Consider the following 22,914-nt stretch of genomic DNA (forward strand, 5'->3'; position numbering starts at 1 on the left):
TAAATGGTAAGTTAGTCCCGTAAATTACATTAGTTACCCCCAAAAAGGATTCGAATCATTTCATGAACGAAGCTCTGAATCAAGACTCGTAAAGCTGTGAATCCAGTTGTCAGAGAGGAATACAACGGTGTGTTGTGTGCTGTTAGATTAAAGGCAAAAATAGAGACCTGAGGTTTAATTACATCCCAAAGGACTAGAAAAGGTAAGTAGTAATATTTAGTGGTATTTTTCCGTATTATAATGGTTGCCCCTCGTGTTAACGAGGATAGCCGGCCCAAGGGCCACCTAGGCGTGAATTAGTTTAAGGTGTAGAAGCTGTTGCCAACACAAAAACCACACCCTAAGTTAACGAGTTGCATGACCCATGTCAAGGAATAATCCGAGAAAATCGGACAACTCGCCAACTGCACTGGCTAACGATTACCCCGTAACACGATCCGCAAATCGATTAACATCCAGGTTTCCAATTACTGCTTGGTAGACAGAGGTAAATGGCGTAAAGAAACTTGCCCATAGTTTCACCCTGCCCATGGATTGAACCAAGGTCCGCTAGCTTGCAAGGCGAGTATTAACACCCGACTCACAACAATACTGATGGCCCTACCAGTTGCCTTATGCAATTCTAAGCGTCATTCTTCTATAAACATCCGTCGGAAATTTCTCGTTGTTGAAATATTGATTTTTTAAAGTAATTAATTTGGTTGGTCACATAATCTGGGTGGCCAGAGCGAGTGCGTTAGCAGGTGCATTGTGGGAGAGCGACAACCAATGAATTAAGATTATTGAAAGTCAGCCAATCATCATCTTCCTTGGGGCGACTGTCAAGCAGATTTGATTTTGAAAAGTCAGTCCTTTGCCAGCCATGTCTCTGTGTGCACGCTGCGACTGGAACTATTTTGTTGCCATTTCCGAGTTCTATGAGACTAACGATAGGGCTTCAGACTTTCTTCTTGAGCGCTGTGTTTTGCCCAGGTCTCCTCCTAAGTGCCCAACGCATAATAAAAACTTTATCGAAATATTGGTTTTTTAAAGCAATCATTTTGGAAGGCGACCGAGTGCGACAGCAACCTCCTATCCCTGCTTCTCAAGACGAACACGATCCTCAACCTCAGCCTGGGCCTTCATCAAAATAAGCGGTAGGCAGAACAATGGTTAATTCTAGATTAGGTTTAGGTTAGGGGGTTAAAACCCAGAAACGAGTGATTTTCTTTTTACCGCTTACCAGCGGCCAAGTTGTATACAGTATACAGAAGCAGTGGCTATATCACGAGTGTCGTCGAATTACCATTGGTTGTCCCTCCAGTTTCCGGTAATTTCCCGACTATCAGTATCAGTGTACAGACAATTCAACAGAGAGATAGATTTCCACCAGGTCACATAAACACACTTGTGAACAGTAGTCCTCTTTAATAAACACTAGATCTACACAAAACCGTTCACAGGGTATGTTTTCAGAACTGAGCTCATTTCGAATATATACAGTCAACACAGTACCAGTACAATTCCTTAGTATTTTCACTTTATATCTCTCACAACAATTACATAATACTTGAACAGCAATTATCTTTAGCTGTCACTAGGCTTGTACTTTACACTAAGCTATATACATCTCGTCAGATGCCTAGAGCATTTTAGCGATATCCAGACGATTGGAGGTCGGACAGAGACATGCCTGGAGAGTTCTGGAATGATCTAGGCTTGCAATACGTACGCAAATCATAGAAACAAGTATGCAATATATTCTAGAAAATTCTTACATAAGTAATACATCAATATATACAAGAAAATCTACCTAAACTTGCCAAAATAACTGCTGCTTGGGATGGAAAACAATCAGAACACCTAGTTCACAAAAATTATAATACCAAATTATGCCTCAGCATTGTTAACACAACGATACCAAGAATGTCTCTCGAAATACATGTCTTGCATATTATCCTGTGTGAACACTCACAAGGTAAGCATCCAGGAAGTGACAATCAAAATATTTGATCTCTACTTCCAGGTCGCGAGGCTTGCGAAAGCTTACGCCTCTTCGCGTCTGCGTGGGACACATCAAAGAAAACGCATATGCAAGCATGAACTTAGCATGCTTCCCTGTTGGGCGCTGTAAACGCTTCTGCTCTTCACATTACACACGGTCCGACTAATTACCCAAATGTACCCAAATGTAGCCGCAATGAAGTCAAATGATGGTCGGACAAGCGTAATTCGGGCTGTGAATCACTTCTCGATTATTATTTGGTGTTTAAAGTCACAAAAAAATTGGTAAACTTAATTTAATCTGAGTTGTGTTGTGTTAGGTTAGGTTAGGTTAGATTAGGTTAGGTTCGGTACATGCACTTGAACTATTAACTCAGATTAAATTAAGTTTACCAATTTTTTGTGACTTCGTGACACCAAATACTAGTCGAGAAGTGATTAGCAGTCCGATTTATTCATCTAGGACCATTATTTGACTTCATTGCGACTACATTTGGGTAATTCCTAGCTCCGTCGGTACATGCACGCGATCTATTAACTCAGATTAAAGTAAGTTTTCCAATTTTTTGTGACTTTCTGACACAAATATTAGTCGAGAAGTGATTGGCAGTCCGATTTATTCATCTAGGACCATTATTTGACTTCATTCCGGCTATATTTGGGTACATTTGGGTAATTAGTCGGACCCCCTTACACAAGGGTGTAGGGGGTTAAAAAATGTTTGTCTGCTCGCTACAGTCTTTCAACTCTACACCAAGGTAGCGCTTTTATTTATTTATTTTTATATTTTTTTACGGGAATTAACCCACCCGGGCACAGGTCGAAAGACCCACAACAGGGCCTAGGAGGCGAAAAAATAAGAACAGAAAGAAATTAAAAAGAGAGAAGATAAAGGTTATACTGTGTTAATCTACACCACGAAGATGCCGGAAAACCAGCTTTTTAAAGTGAGACATTGTATAAGTATGGAAACAGAAGAAAGCAGAGCATTCCACAGTTTGATGCTCCAATGGTCTTGGTGCTATTGTTTATTTTTTGCCACTCATTAAGCAGCTTTGCCAAAACTGTCTAGTGCATTTACGTTGTGAGGAATTATTTTTAATTTCCGCAGCCTTGTAGAGATGACTCTAACCAGGTGTGAATCGGATGTGCCTTGTAATGTGCGTTCACTGCCGTTCAGCTGCCCTGAATAAATCACCTCTGTGCTTATCAAGCCACCCTCTGTCTTTGGTAATGAACAAAACTACCTTCGTCATTTCTTTAAAGGCGTTTATTGTAAAGCGTTTTAGACGCACGGAATAGCTAACGCGTCTGTCTGCACAGACAGAATAATTCTGTCTGTGCAGACGCTTCTGGTGAGTACTGTGCATGACAACTTGAAAGGGAAAAGCAAACACCTTGATCAGGCGTTAGCGTGTGCAGCGCCCGAACAGCGAACAACCAATCAGCGAGTTTCTCCCACTAAAACAGTGGGTAAATACGCGGATCATGGCTGCTTATACACACCTTGTAATAACGGAATCACACTTGGTTTTTCCACAATCAGGCTATACTATGAAAATTCGTTTGCTTTTCACTTAGACATCAATGCACTTATCACTAAAACACTCCGCCTCAGCATTATGTTAGTACGAAGCAGTTAAGTAAATGACAATGTAATTAAAGGGTCGTAGGGTAAAACTCTGCCTACCGATGCTTAGATGAAATTACACTGAAACTCTACCTTAATTAGATACGTTCACTTAGAATCACTTAAAGAAGTAATTCTTGGTTGAATCAACTTACTGTTTACCATTATTTGTATACCCACGCTGTGTATTTAACTTTGTACTATCTATCAATCTATCAATCTTGTACCGTAGTTTGGGTCCTAACTGGATTTTTTGTGAATATACAGTATATAGTTATGATAGCCTCAGTATGATTTTGACGCCATTTTCAGACATTTTATTTGTGTTTTAATGTGAATCAACAGTTAGGTGCGTCATTACATCAGCATTTACGAGAAAAAAAAAGTCTTAGGAACCTTTAAGAATTTGGGCCCAATTTTCCCCCCAGGACGATGTGAGGAGAGCTGTTACGACCACCTGATTGGTATATTCTGTAATTGTTTTCCAGATATCAGATCACACGCATGATAACCTTTGATTAATCTATTTTTTTATAGTATTTTACTTGTAAAATCTGTTAAAGGTCATGTTCAATTATACAAGGCATTAGAGAATAAGTAATATTCAACAGTGAGGGAACACATCAAGTAATATTCAACAGAGAGGGAACACATCAGGTAATATTGAACAATGAGGGAACACACCAGGTAATATTCAGCAGAGGGAACACATCAGGTAATATTCAACAGTGAGGGAACACCGAGGAGAGGGGAAGTGACGGGGGGAGGGGGCAGAAAGACAATAGGGTGTTCTTTTTTATAGACTCAGCCTTAGAAATCCACACAAGAGGAGACCAGAGGATCCTTATCGTAGGGATATTTATAGTAAGCTATATTACCAGGTGAGGTGAGGTGTGTTGGTGGTGATGAGGTGTGTTGGTGTTAGGAGGGTTGATGATTATGAGGTGTGTTGGTGGTGATGAGGTGTGTTGGTGTTAGGAGGGTTGATGAGGTGTGTTGGTGGTAGGACGGTTGGTGATGGTGAGGTGTGTTGGTGGTAGGAGGGGTGATGAAGAGGTGTGTTGGTGGAAGGAGGGGTGATGAAGAGGTGTGTTGGTGGTAGGAGGGGTGATGAAGAGGTGTGTTGGTGGTAGGAGGGGTGATGAAGAGGTGTGTTGGGGTAGGAGGGGTGATGAAGAGGTGTGTTGGTGGTAGGAGGGGTGATGAAGGTGTGTTGGTGGTAGGAGGTGATGAAGATGAATGAAGGTGTGTTGGTGGTAGGAGGGGGTGATGAAGAGGTGTGTTGGTGGGGGGGTGATGAAGAGGTGTGTTGGTGGTAGGAGGGGTGATGAAGAGGTGTGTTGGTGGTTGGAGGGTGATGAAGAGGTGTGTTGGTGGTGGAGGGTGATGAAGAGGTGTAGGAGGGTGATGAAGAGGATGAAGAGGTGTGTTGGTGGTAGGAGGGTGATGAAGAGGTGTGTTGGTGGTTGGAGGGTGATGAAGAGGTGTGTTGGTGGTTGGAGGGGTGATGAAGAGGTGTGTTGGTGGTAGGACGGTTGGTGATGAAGAGGTGTGTTGGTGGTGTGTTGGTGGTGGAGGGTGATGAAGAGGTGTATTGGGTAGGAGGGTGATGAAGAGGTGTGTTGATGGTAGGAGGGGTGATGAAGAGGTGTGTTGGTGGTAGGAGGGTGATGAAGAGGTGTGTTGGCGGTAGGAGGGGTGATGAAGAGGTGTGTTGGTGGTTGGAGGGGTGATGAAGAGTGTGTTGGTGGTAGGAGGGTGTTGAAGAGGTGTGTTGGTGGTAGGAGGGGTGATGAAGAGGTGTGTTGGTGGTAGGAGGGGGTGATGAAGAGGTTGGTGGTAGGAGGGTGATGAAGAGTGTGTGTTGGTGGTTGGAGGGTGATGAAGAGGTGTGTTGGTGGTTGGAGGTGTGAAGAGGTGTTGGTGGTAGGAGGGGTGATGAAGAGGTGTGTTGGTGGTAGGAGGGGTGATGAAGAGGTGTGTTGGTGGGAGGGTGATGAAGTGTGTTGGTGGTGGTGGAGGGTGATGAGAGGTGTTGGTGGTTGAGGTGATGAAGAGGTGTGTTGGTGGTAGGAGGGGTGATGAAGAGGTGTGTTGGTGGTAGGAGGGGTGATGAGGGGTGATGAAGAGGTGTGTTGGTGGTAGGAGGGGTGATGAAGAGGTGTGTTGGTGGTTGGAGGGGTGATGAAGAGGTGTGTTGGTGGTTGGAGGGGTGATGAAGAGGTGTGTTGGTGGTAGGAGGGGTGATTTTCAACATCTGACATTTGTCAAGGTCAAGGGTCATAAGACGTTACCAGGGTCCAGACAAAAGCCCCCCGGACAAGTTACCGGGGTCCAGAAAAAAAACCCGGACAAACTCCCCAGGACAAAATCCCCCTCAGTTAAAGTGTAAAGTAGGTTAGGTTAGGTATTGCAGTCTTATGATATAATACATGTAATATCTTACATGTAATAATACATGTAATATTTTACATGTTAGAGAAATGTTCATAAACTGTAGATAATAAAGAATAAAGATAATGAATTAAAAAATTCTTATTATTTGTCCTAGGGGGATTTTGTCCTAGGGGGCTTTTGTCCGGGGGCTTTTGTCCTAGCGGGGATTTTGTTCTACACTCGAAGTTACCACACCAGCGTCACCAAATATCTAATATTTACCAATTTTTTATTTTTATTTTTAAACTGGTCATTGCAGACATAGAATAGGCATTGGACTCCCTAGGTCAGCTTCGGATAAAGGTCATCGAGAAAGTTTAGTTTCTAAACTAGTACGGACATATCAAGCCCCGCTAGGTGGCTCCCTTTTGTTAGCAAAATGCGCATGAAAAATCTTCTTTAACAGTAATATAACACGAGTTTCAGACAGCTATCTACCCACTCAAACGCTCCAGCTTGGAAAGGTTGAATGAATAATAAATTTGTAACCAACAGTGTGCACGCTATGTACAGGATTGGCCTGGAACGAAGGTCTTCAAGGCTCACACGTGATTTAAACTCTGCCTTCTCTAAGCTGTTGAAGCTAAAAGAGTCTTAAATTAAATATCTCAGAGCTCCTCCAGGTGCTAAGTCAACATCCTTGACCAGGGGCTGACTGAAGGCCTCTCACCAGTGTCCACACCACTAAGGCGAGGAGAATGTTGCCACAGGGAAACACGGAAACAGTAATGGAGTGAAGCTTGCATCGTCAGGTACATGTGTTATGCCTGGACCTGGAAGCTAAAGGCACTGAAATTGGATTAATTGCATTGAACTGTTTTACAATTGGGTCACTGATGGCTTTCAGTGTATCGTTGGATTAATTTTGTGACTAATCACAAGGTCCTGAGATGATAATTTACTTAAAGAATCCGGCCATGAGTTTAGGACATATTTTTAGTTTAGGAGTACAGAGTTCTTCATCAGAATAATTATTGATGTTTGGACGTTTGAATTCGGAGTTAAATATAGCGTGTAGGCTGGTATGCATGGAAATCTTGCCTACATTTGCTCTAGCGTGCAAATTCTTTATTACCCCTACAATTAACTTCACTTAAACTCTGAGGTGTCAAAAGTGTCTTACTCACAGCCGACCATTTAACCTCACATCAAAGGGGCCACCGTGAGGATGTCCTTTGAGGAGGGGTGGCAAATGAAATTCAACACCAGCAAGTGCAGCGTACTGAATATTGGAAGAACAAATACTGTCAATGTATACAGCCTTAACAACATCAACCTAGAGAAGTTGACTTGTGAAAGAGACTTAGGGGTACTTGTAAGCCCGGACTTACGGCCTAGAAAACAGTGCGTTAATGTTCGAAATAAGGCAAACAGAGTATTAGGTTTTATATCTAGAAGTGTAAGTAATAAGAATGCAGAGGTCTTATTGCAACTATATCTTGCGCTAGTCTGGCCGCACCTCGATTATGCGGTTCAGTTCTGGTGCCCTTATAGAATGGATATCAATTCACTGGAGTCGGTGCAGCGAAGAATGACGAAAATGATTCCGGGACTTAGAAACCTTCTATATCACGATAGGTTAAAGAAACTAAACTTGCATTCCCCAGAAAGACGAAGAGTGCGGGGAGATATGATAGAAGTATTTAAGTGGGTGAAAGGAATCAATAAAGGGGATATAGATAAAGTTCTTATAATATCCGAGCAGGACAGGACTCGTAGCAACGGATTTCAGTTGGATAAGTTTAGGTTCACAAATAGGGTGGTGGACGAGTGGAACAAGCTTAGCAACTTTGTAGTAAGTGCTGGAACGCTGGAAAGTTTTAAAAGGAGGCTAAATAGATTCATGGATGATAGAGAGTGGTAGTAACTCTCGAAAGGAGCTGCCATGCACAGGCCAACCGGCCTATTGCAGACTCCTTATTTTCTTATGTTCTTATGTTTGAGGTCACGGGCGAGGAGAGATCAGTTGAGTTCATTAGAGATTATCAATATGTAGGGGTCATTGGGGCTGTCGGGGTTTGACCACTGTAACCTGACAGAGGACATAACCATTCGTTGCGTCAACAAAGGGTCAGGGGAAAAATTTACGCAGTCCACTTGTTTTCTTCATATATAATGATTCCCTGCACCCTTTGTTTTATCACTAGGAACTATTATTCTATGAATTGTTTATATCATCATGGTGCATGATCAAATACTGTATTATCTTTACTGAAAGATAGAAACACAGCAGCTTCCTAACATCTTCAGCTCAATTCTTGGGACTCGGAAATTCAGTGGGAGCTTCGGGAAATTTTAACTCAGGGGTTCCTGGACTGTCCCAAAATTTGGTTTATTGATTGTCCTACACACACACATACTGGAACTTATTTTCTACGTGGTTAAATGTGTTTTTTTTTTCTTTTTTTTTTCTCTTTTTTACAGGCAACTAAAAGTGGTACAGGTGGGAACAGTGTTTAGTGTCAACTAATCTTATTTTGTTAACTCCACAGTGTGTGAACTACAGTCATAATGTTCTCTTTCTTTGCAGTGGGTGAGTCTCTGTTAATTATCAGGAGCATCGTGAAAAAGCACGTGAAGAACGTGGAGAAGAGCCCAAGAGTGGGGCGACAATCGATACGAGGTGGTGTTGGCGGGCGGGGGCCGGGGCGGCGGGCGTACGATCACCACCCACTGCCACCCTCCTGCCACTCCTCTCTACAGTCACTTATGATATTAAATGGAATCTGAGCACACCGCATGGTTAAGTAAGTGGAGTGTGTGGTCCAGACGCTGTCATCCTTACTCCCTGTCTCAACTTCCTGCCACCCAGCGCATTGTTACCTTCAGCTTCCTTGATCTAATTTTCGGGGATGAAAGTAAAGGTAAATTTGTCATTTGTGTCTTATATTAGTCTTTTGTAGTGTGAGGGAGAACGGGACGAGAGGGAGAGGGTGAGTGTGTCGCAGGCTCACTTAGATGTGACTTCGATTATGAGTACGTTGTGAGGGGTTGTGATCTTCATACTTTAAGTTAAGTGATCTACAGTGACACACCAATGGTCAGCACCATCCCATCACACTATCATTTCCACTCTAGCTCTCGCTCTCCATGGCTCTCTCTGGGAGGCGGCCGAGTGCCCCTGGTGGAGGTTCAGTTGCACATCGGTAGTGGCGGCGGACACACTGCCTGGCCAGCCGAGGACTAACTCGCTACTAAACAACGAAGTAACCTTCCCACTGACCAGTAGGTGTACTACTGTACTCCCCTCATCTGTTACCACTTTACACCCTCCACTCCCATATTGTACACCTCCCCCATTAGTTGCTTCATTTATAATTATAATTATTATGATAAATTCGTGCAACTTAAGATATTGGTGAGAAGTTTATGGAAAGAAGATGATAAATTATGAGGGGAAGAGACTGTGACACACGCACATACCCCGAACACTCCTGTAGGAGGTTAACGTCATCTGGAACTGGTGACCCCTGACCTTCAGGACGGCGGGCTGGTTGGGTCCTGCACACACACACACACACACACACACACACACACACACACACACACACACACACACACACACACACACACACACACACACACGCCCCTCCTACTGGTACTGCCCCTCCATTCACACTACTCACTCTCATTACCTCTTATACACGATTCTCAGATCTTGAGGAGATTGATTTTTTAATTACTTTTAGGAGTAGGGCTGAGGGTGATGGGGGCTGGGAGGTAGACAGAGGGAGAGAAGGGATGTAGATGCGGGGACGAAGTCGAGAGAGAAAGAAGCGGAGAGATAGAGAGAAGAGAGGGAGATGCTTTTAAATTATAGCTGCACTTCCGTGTGTGTGTGTTACGTCTTGTTCTTACGTACGCTGTAAGGTTTGTTTACATCCAGAGTTATTGATTGTCTCTGGTGGATAAGATTTACGTGATTCTGGACAGCAACAACGTTTAAAGGACAAAGAGAAGAGAGTTTCAGTTTTTGCCAACTTACTGACGAAATCGCCGAAGGTAAAGCACTTCTATAATTCCTTTGGAGAAATAATTAGTTTTTGATGAACTGAATAAGAATAAGGATATAAAACAAGATAGTGGTGGGAAGAGAGCGATCGTATGGGGATGGTAGAGGTAGGGAGTAAGAGAGTATGTTGGGATGTTAGAGGTATTGATTGAAACCATTTATTTAGGCAGAAAAATACAGATACCGAGTGGACCATAAGAACAATATTGACATGGCTGGGCTGAGTGATAGACTGAGTCCTCTTAGTGGTACATGATATAATCCTGTACATTTATCTAAAGGACTTATTATATAACATTTAGTACCATCTCGATTAATACAAGTAAAATGGTGTTAGTAAATACATGTGATCCCTTTATGGGTAGGTGGTCCCAGTAGGTCTGGGTGTCTTACATTGTACCTCTGGTTAGTACGGAACTGGAGATAATTATTCTAAACCAAGTGATGAATTGATTTATAAACAAAGAGCACAGACAGTGTTGGGGTGTTAGAGATAGGGAGAGGGTGAGTGTGTTGGGGAGGTGACACGTTCAACCTCAGAGCAAGCGTCGTCGTCCTGGGCAAATCTAGAATTTTCATAGAGGAAGGATACAGGTAGACGAGGCTGTCCACTCATACACCGGGCTCCAGTGACAATACGGACGTGTATAGTCTATACTGAGCATAAAAGTTGGTCTTTCAAACAGACTGAGTGGGTCAGAACGACGAATAATACTGTCTTGGGAACCAGGAAATCCATAATAATAATAATAATAATAATAATAATAATAATACCGTAATAAAAATAATAATAAATATACAAGGAGCATACGACAGATTCCTCAATCACCTCCACTCTTTTCTTCACCCCTCCTCCCCCAACTCCACTCCCTCCTCCCTCTCCCAATGATACTCTGACAATATCCCACCAAATTTTTTCCTACTTGACACTTTCTCAATGGACAGAATCCCAACACCACAATAAGAGTGTGGACAGAACGTCACCAACACAGGTTTAAGTTCCAATGCACTTTTGGGTTAGGTGTGTGTGCGCGCGCGTGTCCTCGTTTGCACGCTATCCCTCGTGCACAAATAATTAATTTCTCTCTCTCTCAATCCAAAAACGGGATTAAGTTCATGTTACCCACGACCAGTGAAAAATCATGCAATGACTATGCATTCGTCGTGCACCTGTCGTACGTCTGTCTTGCAAAGCGTTGTGCGAGTTGATCAGTGACACATTTGGGACCTCTATTGAAACCGTTAGGCGGATTTTTCTTTAAAATTTTGCAAACATATTATCCAGCGCCATTTTCATCATTACGTGGCCCCCAGTAAATTTTTTTTTGACATAGCCATTAAAATGTTACAATAAAATGAGCTCCTCTTACGGGTACATTAATAAACCCGTAGCTCAGGGGTTATAGACGTGTAAAATCGTCCAGGGTGATGAGTACTGTATATGGTGCTGGGTGTAACATTCTTCGAGAAAAAATATAAGACGAATCTGTCAAGTGAAACTAAAGTCGACACAGTGAAGCGAATCTATGATGCAATGACGATAACCACCACCACTACTATCACCACCACCACCACCATGACGGGGGGAGGAAGGGTATTGCCATATATAACTTGAAACGACTACATTTGCGTGCGTGCGTGCGTTTGTAATTTGAGAATGAAGAATGGACAAAGAAATTGAATGGAAATTAACCTGAACCTAAGATTTAACAGACGGACAGACAGGCAGACAGACGAACAACGCCATAATACTCTTCAGGCTTGAGTATGTGGTGGATTTTTTTTTTAATTCTCATGACTAGTGATTGATGTATAAGTTGATATGCATGAGGGTTTAATAAGAAGGGACCGTCTAAGGTTTTGGGTGAATTTATATCGTAAAACAAACGTGTCAGCCATTTATCACGAAAAACAGGATAGTGATAGACTGACTTAACCCAACAAGTGCTGCCAACACCATTTATATATATTTGGGGAATATTGATATATTTTTTATTAATGATTTAGGTACATAAAGGCATTTTTTTTGTCTCCAGTACCTTATATAATTTGTACAGGAGTTACTTTTAAACTATTTTCAATTTTGTAAAAGTGTTTAATATCGCTGTACAAAACAAATATTTTTACTCCGATTGATGTATTTAAAAACAGAATGCAGTTGGAGTTGCGTGTCAGTCCCTAAGTACCACAACTGTAGATTGATTTATCGACGATTCGACCGAGGTTTTGTTGTAATGTGGCTGGCAAGGTTGTCAAATTCCTCTCTTCTGTATTAGTAGCCCTTTCCCCTCATTACCGAACAGGATTATGTGTGTCCCTGAATTATGCTAAGTTGTTTCTAAGCTTTTCCGAATCTCATAATCCAGCCTTACTTCCATCCATCCTTGGTGAACTTACTTAACGCCGACGTGTTGGTTTTGTTTATTCCTCGTTGAGTTACAAAAGCGTGACCCTAACACAAACGTCAACTCAGGCCACAGCCACTTTCTCCTGACACGTAAAAATCCTCCAAGCACCCGTCATGAATCTGTTGTCCATAGAGAATCACACACATTTATGCTTCCTCTTCTGTCTCCTAATCATATTTATGGAGTCTCGGCGTCGAAGCCTTCATTTATGGCATAAACATTACTGAAGTTTCTCCAGCACTGAGATGTTCACTCCGAGCCTCATGTTCACCAAAATGTATATTAACATACCCTTTACCCCAACGAAAACAACTTCCAGACACACTGTACCTTATTCGAAAATAAAACCAAAACACTAGTAGGGTATTCATCCCGGCACACACCACATCAAACACACCATTAACACTGTCAAAAAGCAGCCTCCACTTTCCCTAGACCCCAGCACTGCCGCACACACTCCTTGTGTTTACTCTCTCCTCGGCAGCAATCAATTTTCGCAAACAAGATAATTTTCAACATGCTTTCCTCTCCAGCATCTCGTTGCACCCCTTTTATTCCCACACTAGTACCGTACTGTGTTCTTGGTCAGGTTAAAAAAATATTGTAAAGTCCTCATATCTCTGACTTAAATTTTTCTAAAGAGGTTAGTTGACTCCTACAATTTATAAACATTTATCTGTATCTTCTAATCTATAAAATTTTTCCTGTCTCTTCTAATTTATAAACATTTACCTGTCTTTTAAATTATAAACATTTACCTGTCTCTTCCAATTTATAAAAATCTTTCTCTTCTAATTTATAAACATTTACCTGTCTCTTCCAATTTATAAACACCTACCTGTCTCCTCTACTCCTAATGTGACTTCTTCGCTACTCAACCACCACATAAACCGTGTTGGTCCTCACGAACAGTACTGTTGCCTCGTTTTGGAAGGGTCGTATACCAGCCCCTCAGGCCACCTTGACAAGATCATCCTTAAGTTATCCAACGGCTTATCAAGATAACCGGTCCTCACTGTTAGCCTCCTCCCCTCCGGCTGTCAGTTACTTGGTGCCTTAGCTTGCTGCACAGTACCACCACTTTTATATATGTAACCTCTCACAAAATTCTAACCATCGTCCACACAGCTATGTATACTTCTAGGCGTTTTATTCATTAGTGCTTTTCAGACTCCTTCAGGCGGACTCCTCTTAAAATCATATGCGCAAATTTATTAATCAAATAATTTTTTATCTGAAGAATTTAATAGGTCTACAGTAGGTTTAAAATAGAATAATTAATACGTTTTTCTTCTAAATTTGAGATGTGGTTGATGATGAAATATATTTAATTTTCTCATTGGTGAAACACTACCGGCGGACGTGTGGTCTCCTTTCTCCCCAGCCTCCAACACCCTCCCCTCATTCTTTCTTCTTTGTCGCCTCGCTGCTCTCACTACTTGTGTAAAAACTCAGTTAAGATCTCCACATATTGCATTGAAAAATATATTTGAGGTATAATTTTCTAGAGGTTATGAGATTTTTTATTTTATTTTTTAATTTTCGAACACAGACTAGTAATGATCAGCTTCGTGTACTGTACATAGGCGTATAATAGGAACTTGTGATCAGTTTCATCATCAGGTAAAATACTTCTCAGGTCATCAGTAAGTAACCATCTCCGTAATAAGATGAGATGGTCCTTACATCACTGTGACGTGTGAAGGTATTGCCGAACCTGTTACCCCCTGCCCCCCACCCACTGGCCCGAGTTGATAGAGAAACACAAGTGATTCACTTTTAAAAAAAATCCAATTATGACTGTGGGCCAACAAAGATGACTGTTGGAAGCATTGTGTCATAATGTTTATTGGAGGTATTGTGTCATAATGTTTATTGGAAGCATTGTGCCATAATGTTTATTGGAAGTTTTGTATCATAATGTCTGTTGAAAGTATTGTGTCATAATGTTTGTTGGAAGTATTGGGTCATAATGTTTATTGGAGGTATTGTGTCATAATGTTTATTGGAAGCATTGTGCCATAATGTTTATTGGAAGTTTTGTATCATAATGTCTGTTGAAAGTATTGTGTCATAATGTTTGTTGGAAGTATTGTGTCATAATGTTTGTTGGAAGTATTGTGTCATAATGTTTGTTGGAAGTATTGTGTCAATGTTTGTTGGAAGTATTGTGTCATAATGTTTGTTGGAAGTATTGTGTCATAATGTTTGTTGGAAGTATTGTGTCATAATGTTTGTTGGAAGTATTGTGTCATAATGTTTGTTGGAAGTATTGTCATAATGTCTGTTGCAAGTATTGTCATAATGTTTTTTCTTAAGTATTGTGTCATAATGTTTTTCGGAAGTATTGTGTCATAATGTCGGAAGTATTGTGTCATAATGTTTGTTGGAAGTATTGTGTCATATACTGTAATGTCTCGTACTTGGTGCTGACTGACTGTACTCTCAGCAGCCATCATTGTTGGTCTATATAGTAATTAAAAGTAATTGAAGTTTTTTTCTTTCAACTGAATCATTCGTGGTTCTCAATAACTCGGGAGTAATGGCGGCGGTGTTAAGGAGTCAAGGTCGACACCACGTTACCGAGATGTTATAGATTTGTGTTAACTACAGCTGTCCCGGGTATTAAATGACATCATATAGGGCATAGGTCATAGAACACTCCTGAAGCACAGTTTTTCCACGTTGGGTTTCTGATTGCCGTTCATGTGACCCGCCTTTGTTAGTGTGACTCTTGAGAAGGAATAAAACACACACCACTCACACCCCGTAAGGTATTATAGATGAGACCCAAGTAAAAGATTTGTTTATGTTCGGTTGAATCTTTATTGAATCATTTCGTTAAAGGACACTACACGTACAGCATCACACGTCCAGTAGTTGTGGGTCACTTCCTCTAATACAACACGATACTGAATCGATTAATTTTTCAGCCATCGGTGTGTGTATAACTGTTGATCCATCATGAAGTGTGTGTCACTGTGAGGAAGGGCCTTTTACCATGTTTCTCTTTATATCGTTCACATATGTATATAAACAAAACAAAAAAACATTTTCCATTTCCATTTTTTTCCATCCTAAAGTTAGTTCCAAGTATTTTAAGATCAAATTGTACTTTTCAAAGATGCATAACTTGGTAATGATCAAACATTATTTTTTCTTCATTTCCTTGAATAATATTTAAGTCAAGGGGTCTTCTCATCTTCTGGCGCCCCGCTGTAAATGTCTTTTAATCTCTACCTTCTCCTCTCTCGTGTAATTAACCCTATACTTCCCCTCCTCCTCCCTATGCTACCTGTCAATATCACTCCCATGCCATAGTATCTGGGTCAACCTACTCTACATATATTAACTTGTACAATTATCTTCAAAGCCGGGGAAATATTCTGAGTTAAGGAGGTTATTCTTAGTACTAGGTGCATCCATATATTTAGACAGGTGCATCCAGACCAGTGTGGTAACGTCATTGTGGGGAGGGGGGGGGGTCCCTTGGGAGCGGCAGGTTCCGCGTCATCAGTGGCAGGAGGTCCTTGGGCGTGAATTTGTTTAAGGTGTAGAAGCTGGCGTCAACACAACAACCACATCCTGAGTTAAAGAGCTGCATGACCCAGTGTCCAGGAATAGTTCGAGAAGACCAGACAACTCGTCAACTGCAATGTCTAACCATTACCCCGGAACACGATCCGCAAATCGATTAACATCCAGGTCCCCAATTACTGCTGGGCAGACAGGCAAATGGCGTAAAGAAACTTACCCATAGTTTCACCCTGCCCGGGGATTGAACCAAGGTCCGTTCTCTTGCGAGGCGAGAATGCTGACTATTACATCACAAGTCTCCATGTTGTGGTGAACATGCAGTACTAGTGTTGTGGTGAACATGCAGTACTAGTGTTGTAGTGAACATGTAGTACTAGTGTTGTAGTGAACATGTAGTACTAGTGTTGTAGTGAACATGTAGTACTAGTGTTGTAGTGAACATGTAGTACTAGTGTTGTAGTGAACATGTAGTACTAGTGTTGTAGTGAACATGTAGTACTTGTGTTGTAGTGAACATGTAGTACTAGTGTTGTAGTGAACATGTAGTACTAGTGTTGTGGTGAACATGTTGTACTAGTGTTGTAGTGAACATGTAGTACTAGTGTTGTGGTGAACATGTAGTACTAGTGATGTAGTGAACATGTAGTACTAGTGTTGTGTGAACATGTAGTACTAGTGATGTAGTGAACATGTAGTACTAGTGTTGTAGTGAACATGTAGTACTAGTGTTGTAGTGAACATGTAGTGATGTAGTGAACATGTAGTACTAGTGTTGTAGTGAACATGTAGTACTAGTGTTGTAGTGAACATGTAGTACTAGTGTTGTAGTGAACATGTAGTACTAGTGTTGTAGTGAGCATGTAGTACTAGTGTTGTGGTGAGCATGCAGTACTGAGCATGTAGTACTAGTGTTGTGGTGAGCATGTAGTACTAGTGTTGTAGTGAGCATGTAGTACTAGTGTTGTGGTGAGCATGTAGTACTAGTGTTGTGGTGAGCATGTAGTACTAGTGTTGTGGTGAGCATGTAGTACTAGTGTTGTGGTGAGCATGTAGTACTAGTGTTGTGGTGAGCATGTAGTACTAGTGTTGTGGTGAGCATGTAGTACTAGTGTTGTAGTGAACATGTAGTACTAGTGTTGTAGTGAACATGTAGTACTAGTGTTGTAGTGAACATGTAGTACTAGTGTTGTAGTGAACATGTAGTACTAGTGTTGTAGTGAACATGTAGTACTTGTGTTGTAGTGAACATGTAGTACTAGTGTTGTAGTGAACATGTAGTACTAGTGTTGTGGTGAACATGTTGTACTAGTGTTGTAGTGAACATGTAGTACTAGTGTTGTGGTGAACATGTAGTACTAGTGATGTAGTGAACATGTAGTACTAGTGTTGTGGTGAACATGTAGTACTAGTGTTGTAGTGAACATGTAGTACTAGTGTTGTAGTGAACATGTAGTACTAGTGTTGTAGTGAACATGTAGTACTTGTGTTGTAGTGAACATGTAGTACTAGTGTTGTAGTGAACATGTAGTACTAGTGTTGTGGTGAACATGTTGTACTAGTGTTGTAGTGAACATGTAGTACTAGTGTTGTGGTGAACATGTAGTACTAGTGATGTAGTGAACATGTAGTACTAGTGTTGTGGTGAACATGTAGTACTAGTGATGTAGTGAGCATGTAGTACTAGTGTTGTGGTGAACATGTAGTACTAGTGTTGTAGTGAACATGTAGTACTAGTGTTGTGGTGAACATGTAGTACTAGTGATGTAGTGAACATGTAGTACTAGTGTTGTAGTGAACATGTAGTACTGGTGTTGCAGTAAGCATGTAGTACTAGTGTTGTAGTGAACATGTAGTACTAGTGATGTAGTGAACATGTAGTACTAGTGTTGTAGTGAGCATGTAGTACTAGTGTTGTGGTGAGCATGCAGTACTAGTGTTGTGGTGAGCATGTAGTACTAGTGTTGTGGTGAGCATGTAGTACTAGTGTTGTAGTGAGCATGTAGTACTAGTGTTGTGGTGAGCATGTAGTACTAGTGTTGTGGTGAGCATGTAGTACTAGTGTTGTGGTCAGCATGTAGTACTAGTGTTGTGGTCAGCATGTAGTACTAGTGTTGTGGTCAGCATGTATTACTGGTGTTGCACTGCATGTAGTAATAATATAGTATAGTCACTCGAGTGTGGTGAAGATCCTTCACCACCTTTTCCTCCAATATTCCAACCTCATTATTATTATTTTTACTCTTCAAGGCCAAATTTCAAGTTGATGACCTTAGACCCGTCACAGTAATGCTCAATTCAAAATGTTCTTCGGAAGAATTCTCCGCTGGTGGGGTCACCGAGGTGGCGTGGACAACCTTACCACTTTCGCCTTTGAAAATATCCTTTACGATGAGACAACCGTACAGATCGGCGAGGGTACCCATGGAACCGTTTACAAAATTCAATATAATGGGAAAGTTGCTGTCCTGAAGGTACTTAAGCCAGAAGGCAGCTTGGGGTCCTTCATACAAGAGGTCGACCAACTCCTGCATTTGGCCGGTGCTGGCGGCTCCCCTGTAATCCTCGCCAAGACCAAGTTCTCCTTCAGGCTGGATCGCCGCACGGAAGACGTTAAGCCTATTGCCTTTGTGGCATCTTTCTGCGGCGATGCCAACTTGTGGGATCTTCTTTGCGAGCAGAGGCTCAAGGATGAGGATCTTTTCCGCATTAGTGTTGGCATCGTAGAGAAGATGTGTGAAGTCGCTGAACGGGGTGTTGTCCACAACGACCTTAAGTCTGACAACATCATAGTATCGTTCGAAAATGGATTTCCTGAGGTCCATGTGATTGACTTTGGCATGGGGTGCCTCAACGGTGTGAACCAGCACCTGGATCAGGTCCTGGTTGACAACGACCCAGAGGTATTGGACTGGATGGATCCCTCAGTGCTGGCCGGAGGAGAGAGCACTTTGTCGGCTGACGTCTACAGCGTAGGAGTGATGCTCGCGGAGATTGGAGCCAAAATGACAAACCGCCCCAGCGGCCTTCTGCAGGTGGTGAAGGCCACCCTCCAGCAAAATGCCATTGACAGACCCACAATGCACTCCATCTCCCAAACCCTGAAGGCCATGTCAATCCCAACTTAAGTAAAGTGAATTAAATAAGCATAGCACATTAAAATACACTGAATAAAAATATATGAATTTACTCTAGTTTTATTTCTCTTCCTTCTTTATTAATTGAAACAAAGTGAAATTTAAGAAAGATTATTTTTTTAGGTTTATAAAATTAAACATTACAAAAGTTATAGCAAGAGAAGATATTTTTTGTATTATTCAAATAGATAGATAGATAGATATTGAGACAGACAGATTCACAGAGACACATCTTCATTTCAAGACCCCAGGACCTACTGTAATTACACACAGACGGATAGGGCAGGGTATTTTGAGTGCGTTAGGTAATGCTACCTCCCGTTAAACTGTAGAGGAACATTGCAGTTGCTGATGATGTACTGCATTATGTATATTCTGCTCATTGTTGCTGATAGAAAAAAAACTCTGAAAAATAAAGAGGTGTTGGGTCAAACCTGGTGTTTTCAGTGGTCATGTGTGTAAGGCTGGGCTGTCCACTAACACCTAATTCAAGTGTGAGATACAAAAGAGAAGAGGATTTACCCCAGTTCCATGGAGTGAGTTTTTCTCGAGGGGCTTAAGACAAATCCTCCGCGTGAGCTCTATAAACGGACACTCGGAGTTGTTGGGCCCCGCCAGCGTTCACTCTGAGTTATCTTGGTTAACGAGGAAACATTTACCAAATTTATTGAGAACAGAGTTTAAGTTTTTAGTGAGAAGGAAAAATACTTATTATCAGACGTCCTGGAAGGAAACCATTCTGGTTTTAATGTAATGAAACATTATGGAGGGTGTTATAGGGGTGTTGGCGCCATGGGTGAGTGGCACATACAGTATATTCTTAACATCAGAAGTGTGAGGTACTCACGAGTGCTCCTCCCAGGGTCTACATCCTGGATCATCAATTATATTTTGTATCTTATTATAAATTAGTCTTGAAAAAAGCAACAACGATTTAAAAAGTTTTTCAACGTGGCCTGATAGTGGCGAGCACATCGATCTGTCCACTTGACCCTGCTGCTCCCTCCCTCCCTCCCTCACCTCATCATGTAGAGGGTCGCCTAGACTTAACCTTGTTACTCTCCTGGGATAAACTAGTGAAAAGTGGTAGAAACATATAACTCCAACTCTAAGTCACCTTCCCTCAAGCTTTGATCTGAAAAAACTATGATACTTAAACAGGATTAACATTGAATTACTAAAGCTTTGGTTATTGTTGTATTACTTTTTTTAATCTGGCGTACGGTCTAAGCTACTGGCGTTACCCCAAGTCTCTCCATCAACTGGCAACTTTCGTCTTTCCAAAAGCAGGATCAACCTGAAGGTGTTTATGGAATTTAAGACAATATGAGTACACTGTGTTATTAGGATTCTGTTTTCTGTCTTATTTATGGGGAGTAAGGAGGGGGTGGGGCGGTGGTTGGTAGAGACAAAATATTGTATAATGACAAAAGACCATGACGTCCAGGTGAGAGCTGTTGGTCGTCACCCGCCATTTGTTTGATATTGTTTTCCCCCAACAATGACGCTGGGGCAAAAATACATAATGAATCGTAACAAAAACAATAATTGAGTCGCCGCCATGACGTATACATTTTCTATATATATATATAAAACAAAGAAGTATGTCTGTGTGTCCGCACGAAAATCTCGGAAACTACTTTACCGATCTGTAGTGACGATGGATGTTGTTATATGTAGTGATGATGGATGGTGTTATATGTAGTGATGATGGATGGTGTTATATGTAGTGATGATGGATGGTGTTATATGTAGTGATGATGGATTGTGTTATATGTAGTGATGATGGACTGTGTTATATGTAGTGATGATGGATGGTGTTATATGTAGTGATGATGGATGGTGTTATAAGTGGTGATGATGGATGGCATTATATGTAGTGATGATGGATGTTGTTATATGTAGTGATGATTAGTAATGATGGTGGATGGTGTTATATGTAGTGATGATGGATGTTGTTATATGCAGTGATGATGGGTGGTGTTATATGTAGTGATGATTAGTAGTGATGATGGATGGTGTTATATGTAATGATGGATGGATGTTGTTATATGTAGTGATGATGGGTGGTGTTATATGTAGTGATAATGGGTGGTGTTATATGTAGTGATGATGGATGGTGTTATATGTAGTGATGATGGATGTTGTTGTATGTAGTGATGATGGGTGGTGTTATATGTAGTGATGATGGATGGTGTTATATGTAGTGATGATGGATGGTGTTATATGTAGTGATGATGGGTGATGTTATATGTAGTGATGATGGATGGTGTTATATGTAGTGATGGATGGTGTTATATGTAGTGATGATGGGTGATGTTATATGTAGTGATGATGGATGGTGTTATATGTAGTGATGATGGATGGTGTTATATGTAGTGATGATGGATGATGTTACATGTAGTGATGATGGGTGGTGTTATATGTAGTGATGATGGATGGTGTTATATGTAGTGATGATGGATGGTGTTATATGTAGTGATGATGGGTGATGTTATATGTAGTGATGATGGATGGTGTTATATGTAGTGATGATGGATGGTGTTATATGTAGTGATGATGGATGATGTTACATGTAGTGATGATGGGTGGTGTTATATGTAGTGATGATTAGACAATAAAATAATAACAGTTTAATGCTAAGAAAATATACTTTGCTGTACCGTTGTAGTGAAAAATATGGTGGAACTTACATACACCGTTAATGAACTTTTGATGGAAGAAGAAGTTTTGGGGACTGAACAGTGAGACACTGTGGAGCCCCCCCGGAGGGTGGTGTCCTATCGTTGCCTAGCGGATGAGCCGCCCGGAGGGCGGCGATTCTGCTAGTCAACTATAAAATATCAGGTAGGATACATTTTCATTATAAATTATGCTCTTAAGAAATTTACAAGTGTTTAATTGATAGAACTTTTGGTGATTAAATATTTCAGAAGAAATAAGAAAAAAATACAGAGAAATAGTTTAAAATTAACTCGTACCGCAGCGAGATTCTGAAAACCTCGTCCAATCACTATTCCTGGTAACTGATGACGACATAACTTAACAGAAAACACAAATAGTAACCAAAAAAATATGATCAACATTATTACACCTTAGCTACAAACATTAACTTAACATCAATTAGAAAACAAAAATTCCGCTTGATCATTGTAATTTTGTTGATGTTGAATGTTCTTGTGTTTTATGATGTTTTGTTGTTGTATAGCGTGACTCATTCTTAATTTGCCACTTTAAAATTATACTTTATATAAATTCATAATCTCTCCTATATTTCGACTTTTTTTAATATACTTGGTAGACTGGAATAATGGTAATGCGTGGCCGGGAATATATTTACATTCCGGGAGTGGAGCAGGTCGGTCAGACACGAAGAGACGGAGAGGGGGCTAAAAATATTATTATGGCCAGTGGTGTGTGTGTGTGTGTGTGTGTGTGAGCAGAAGCGTCAGGTGTGGGCGTGTCCTGACTACCCTACCTCCCTGCAGGCTGATACAGTGAGGGTGTTGAATGCAAGGGAGGAGTGGGCGTGAAGGGAACAGCTACAGGTGGTGAGGGCGGGCCGGCACGCCACCTGGAGCCAGAGGGGAAATTACAGCAAGTGAGGGTGAGAGGGGAAGGGGAGGTGGAGAGGAGGGTGGTGAAGGTGGAGAGAGATTGAGAGAGTGTGTGTGTGTGTGTGTTCCTCTTTATCAACTTAATGTTTTGAGATTACCCACGACATGTCTTCTGCAGCCCTTCAGTACACCTCCCACATATGGACTCTAACAACCA

General features: G+C 41.3%; 1 protein-coding gene across 1 annotated transcript; it reads left to right on the forward strand.

Annotated features, from left to right (window-relative positions):
- Nucleotides 1-18,306: 18,306 nt before the first annotated feature.
- LOC121874604 (probable serine/threonine-protein kinase DDB_G0267514) lies at nucleotides 18,307-19,131 on the forward strand. Its single transcript, XM_042378830.1, has one exon. It carries the CDS (start codon nucleotides 18,307-18,309, stop codon nucleotides 19,129-19,131), a length of 825 nt encoding a protein of 274 aa, XP_042234764.1.
- The last annotated feature ends 3,783 nt before the right edge of the window (nucleotides 19,132-22,914 follow it).

Source organism: Homarus americanus, unplaced genomic scaffold, assembly GCF_018991925.1.
Source record: "Homarus americanus isolate GMGI-L3 unplaced genomic scaffold, GMGI_Hamer_2.0 scaffold34360, whole genome shotgun sequence".
Classification (NCBI taxonomy): Eukaryota; Metazoa; Arthropoda; class Malacostraca; order Decapoda; family Nephropidae; genus Homarus; species Homarus americanus.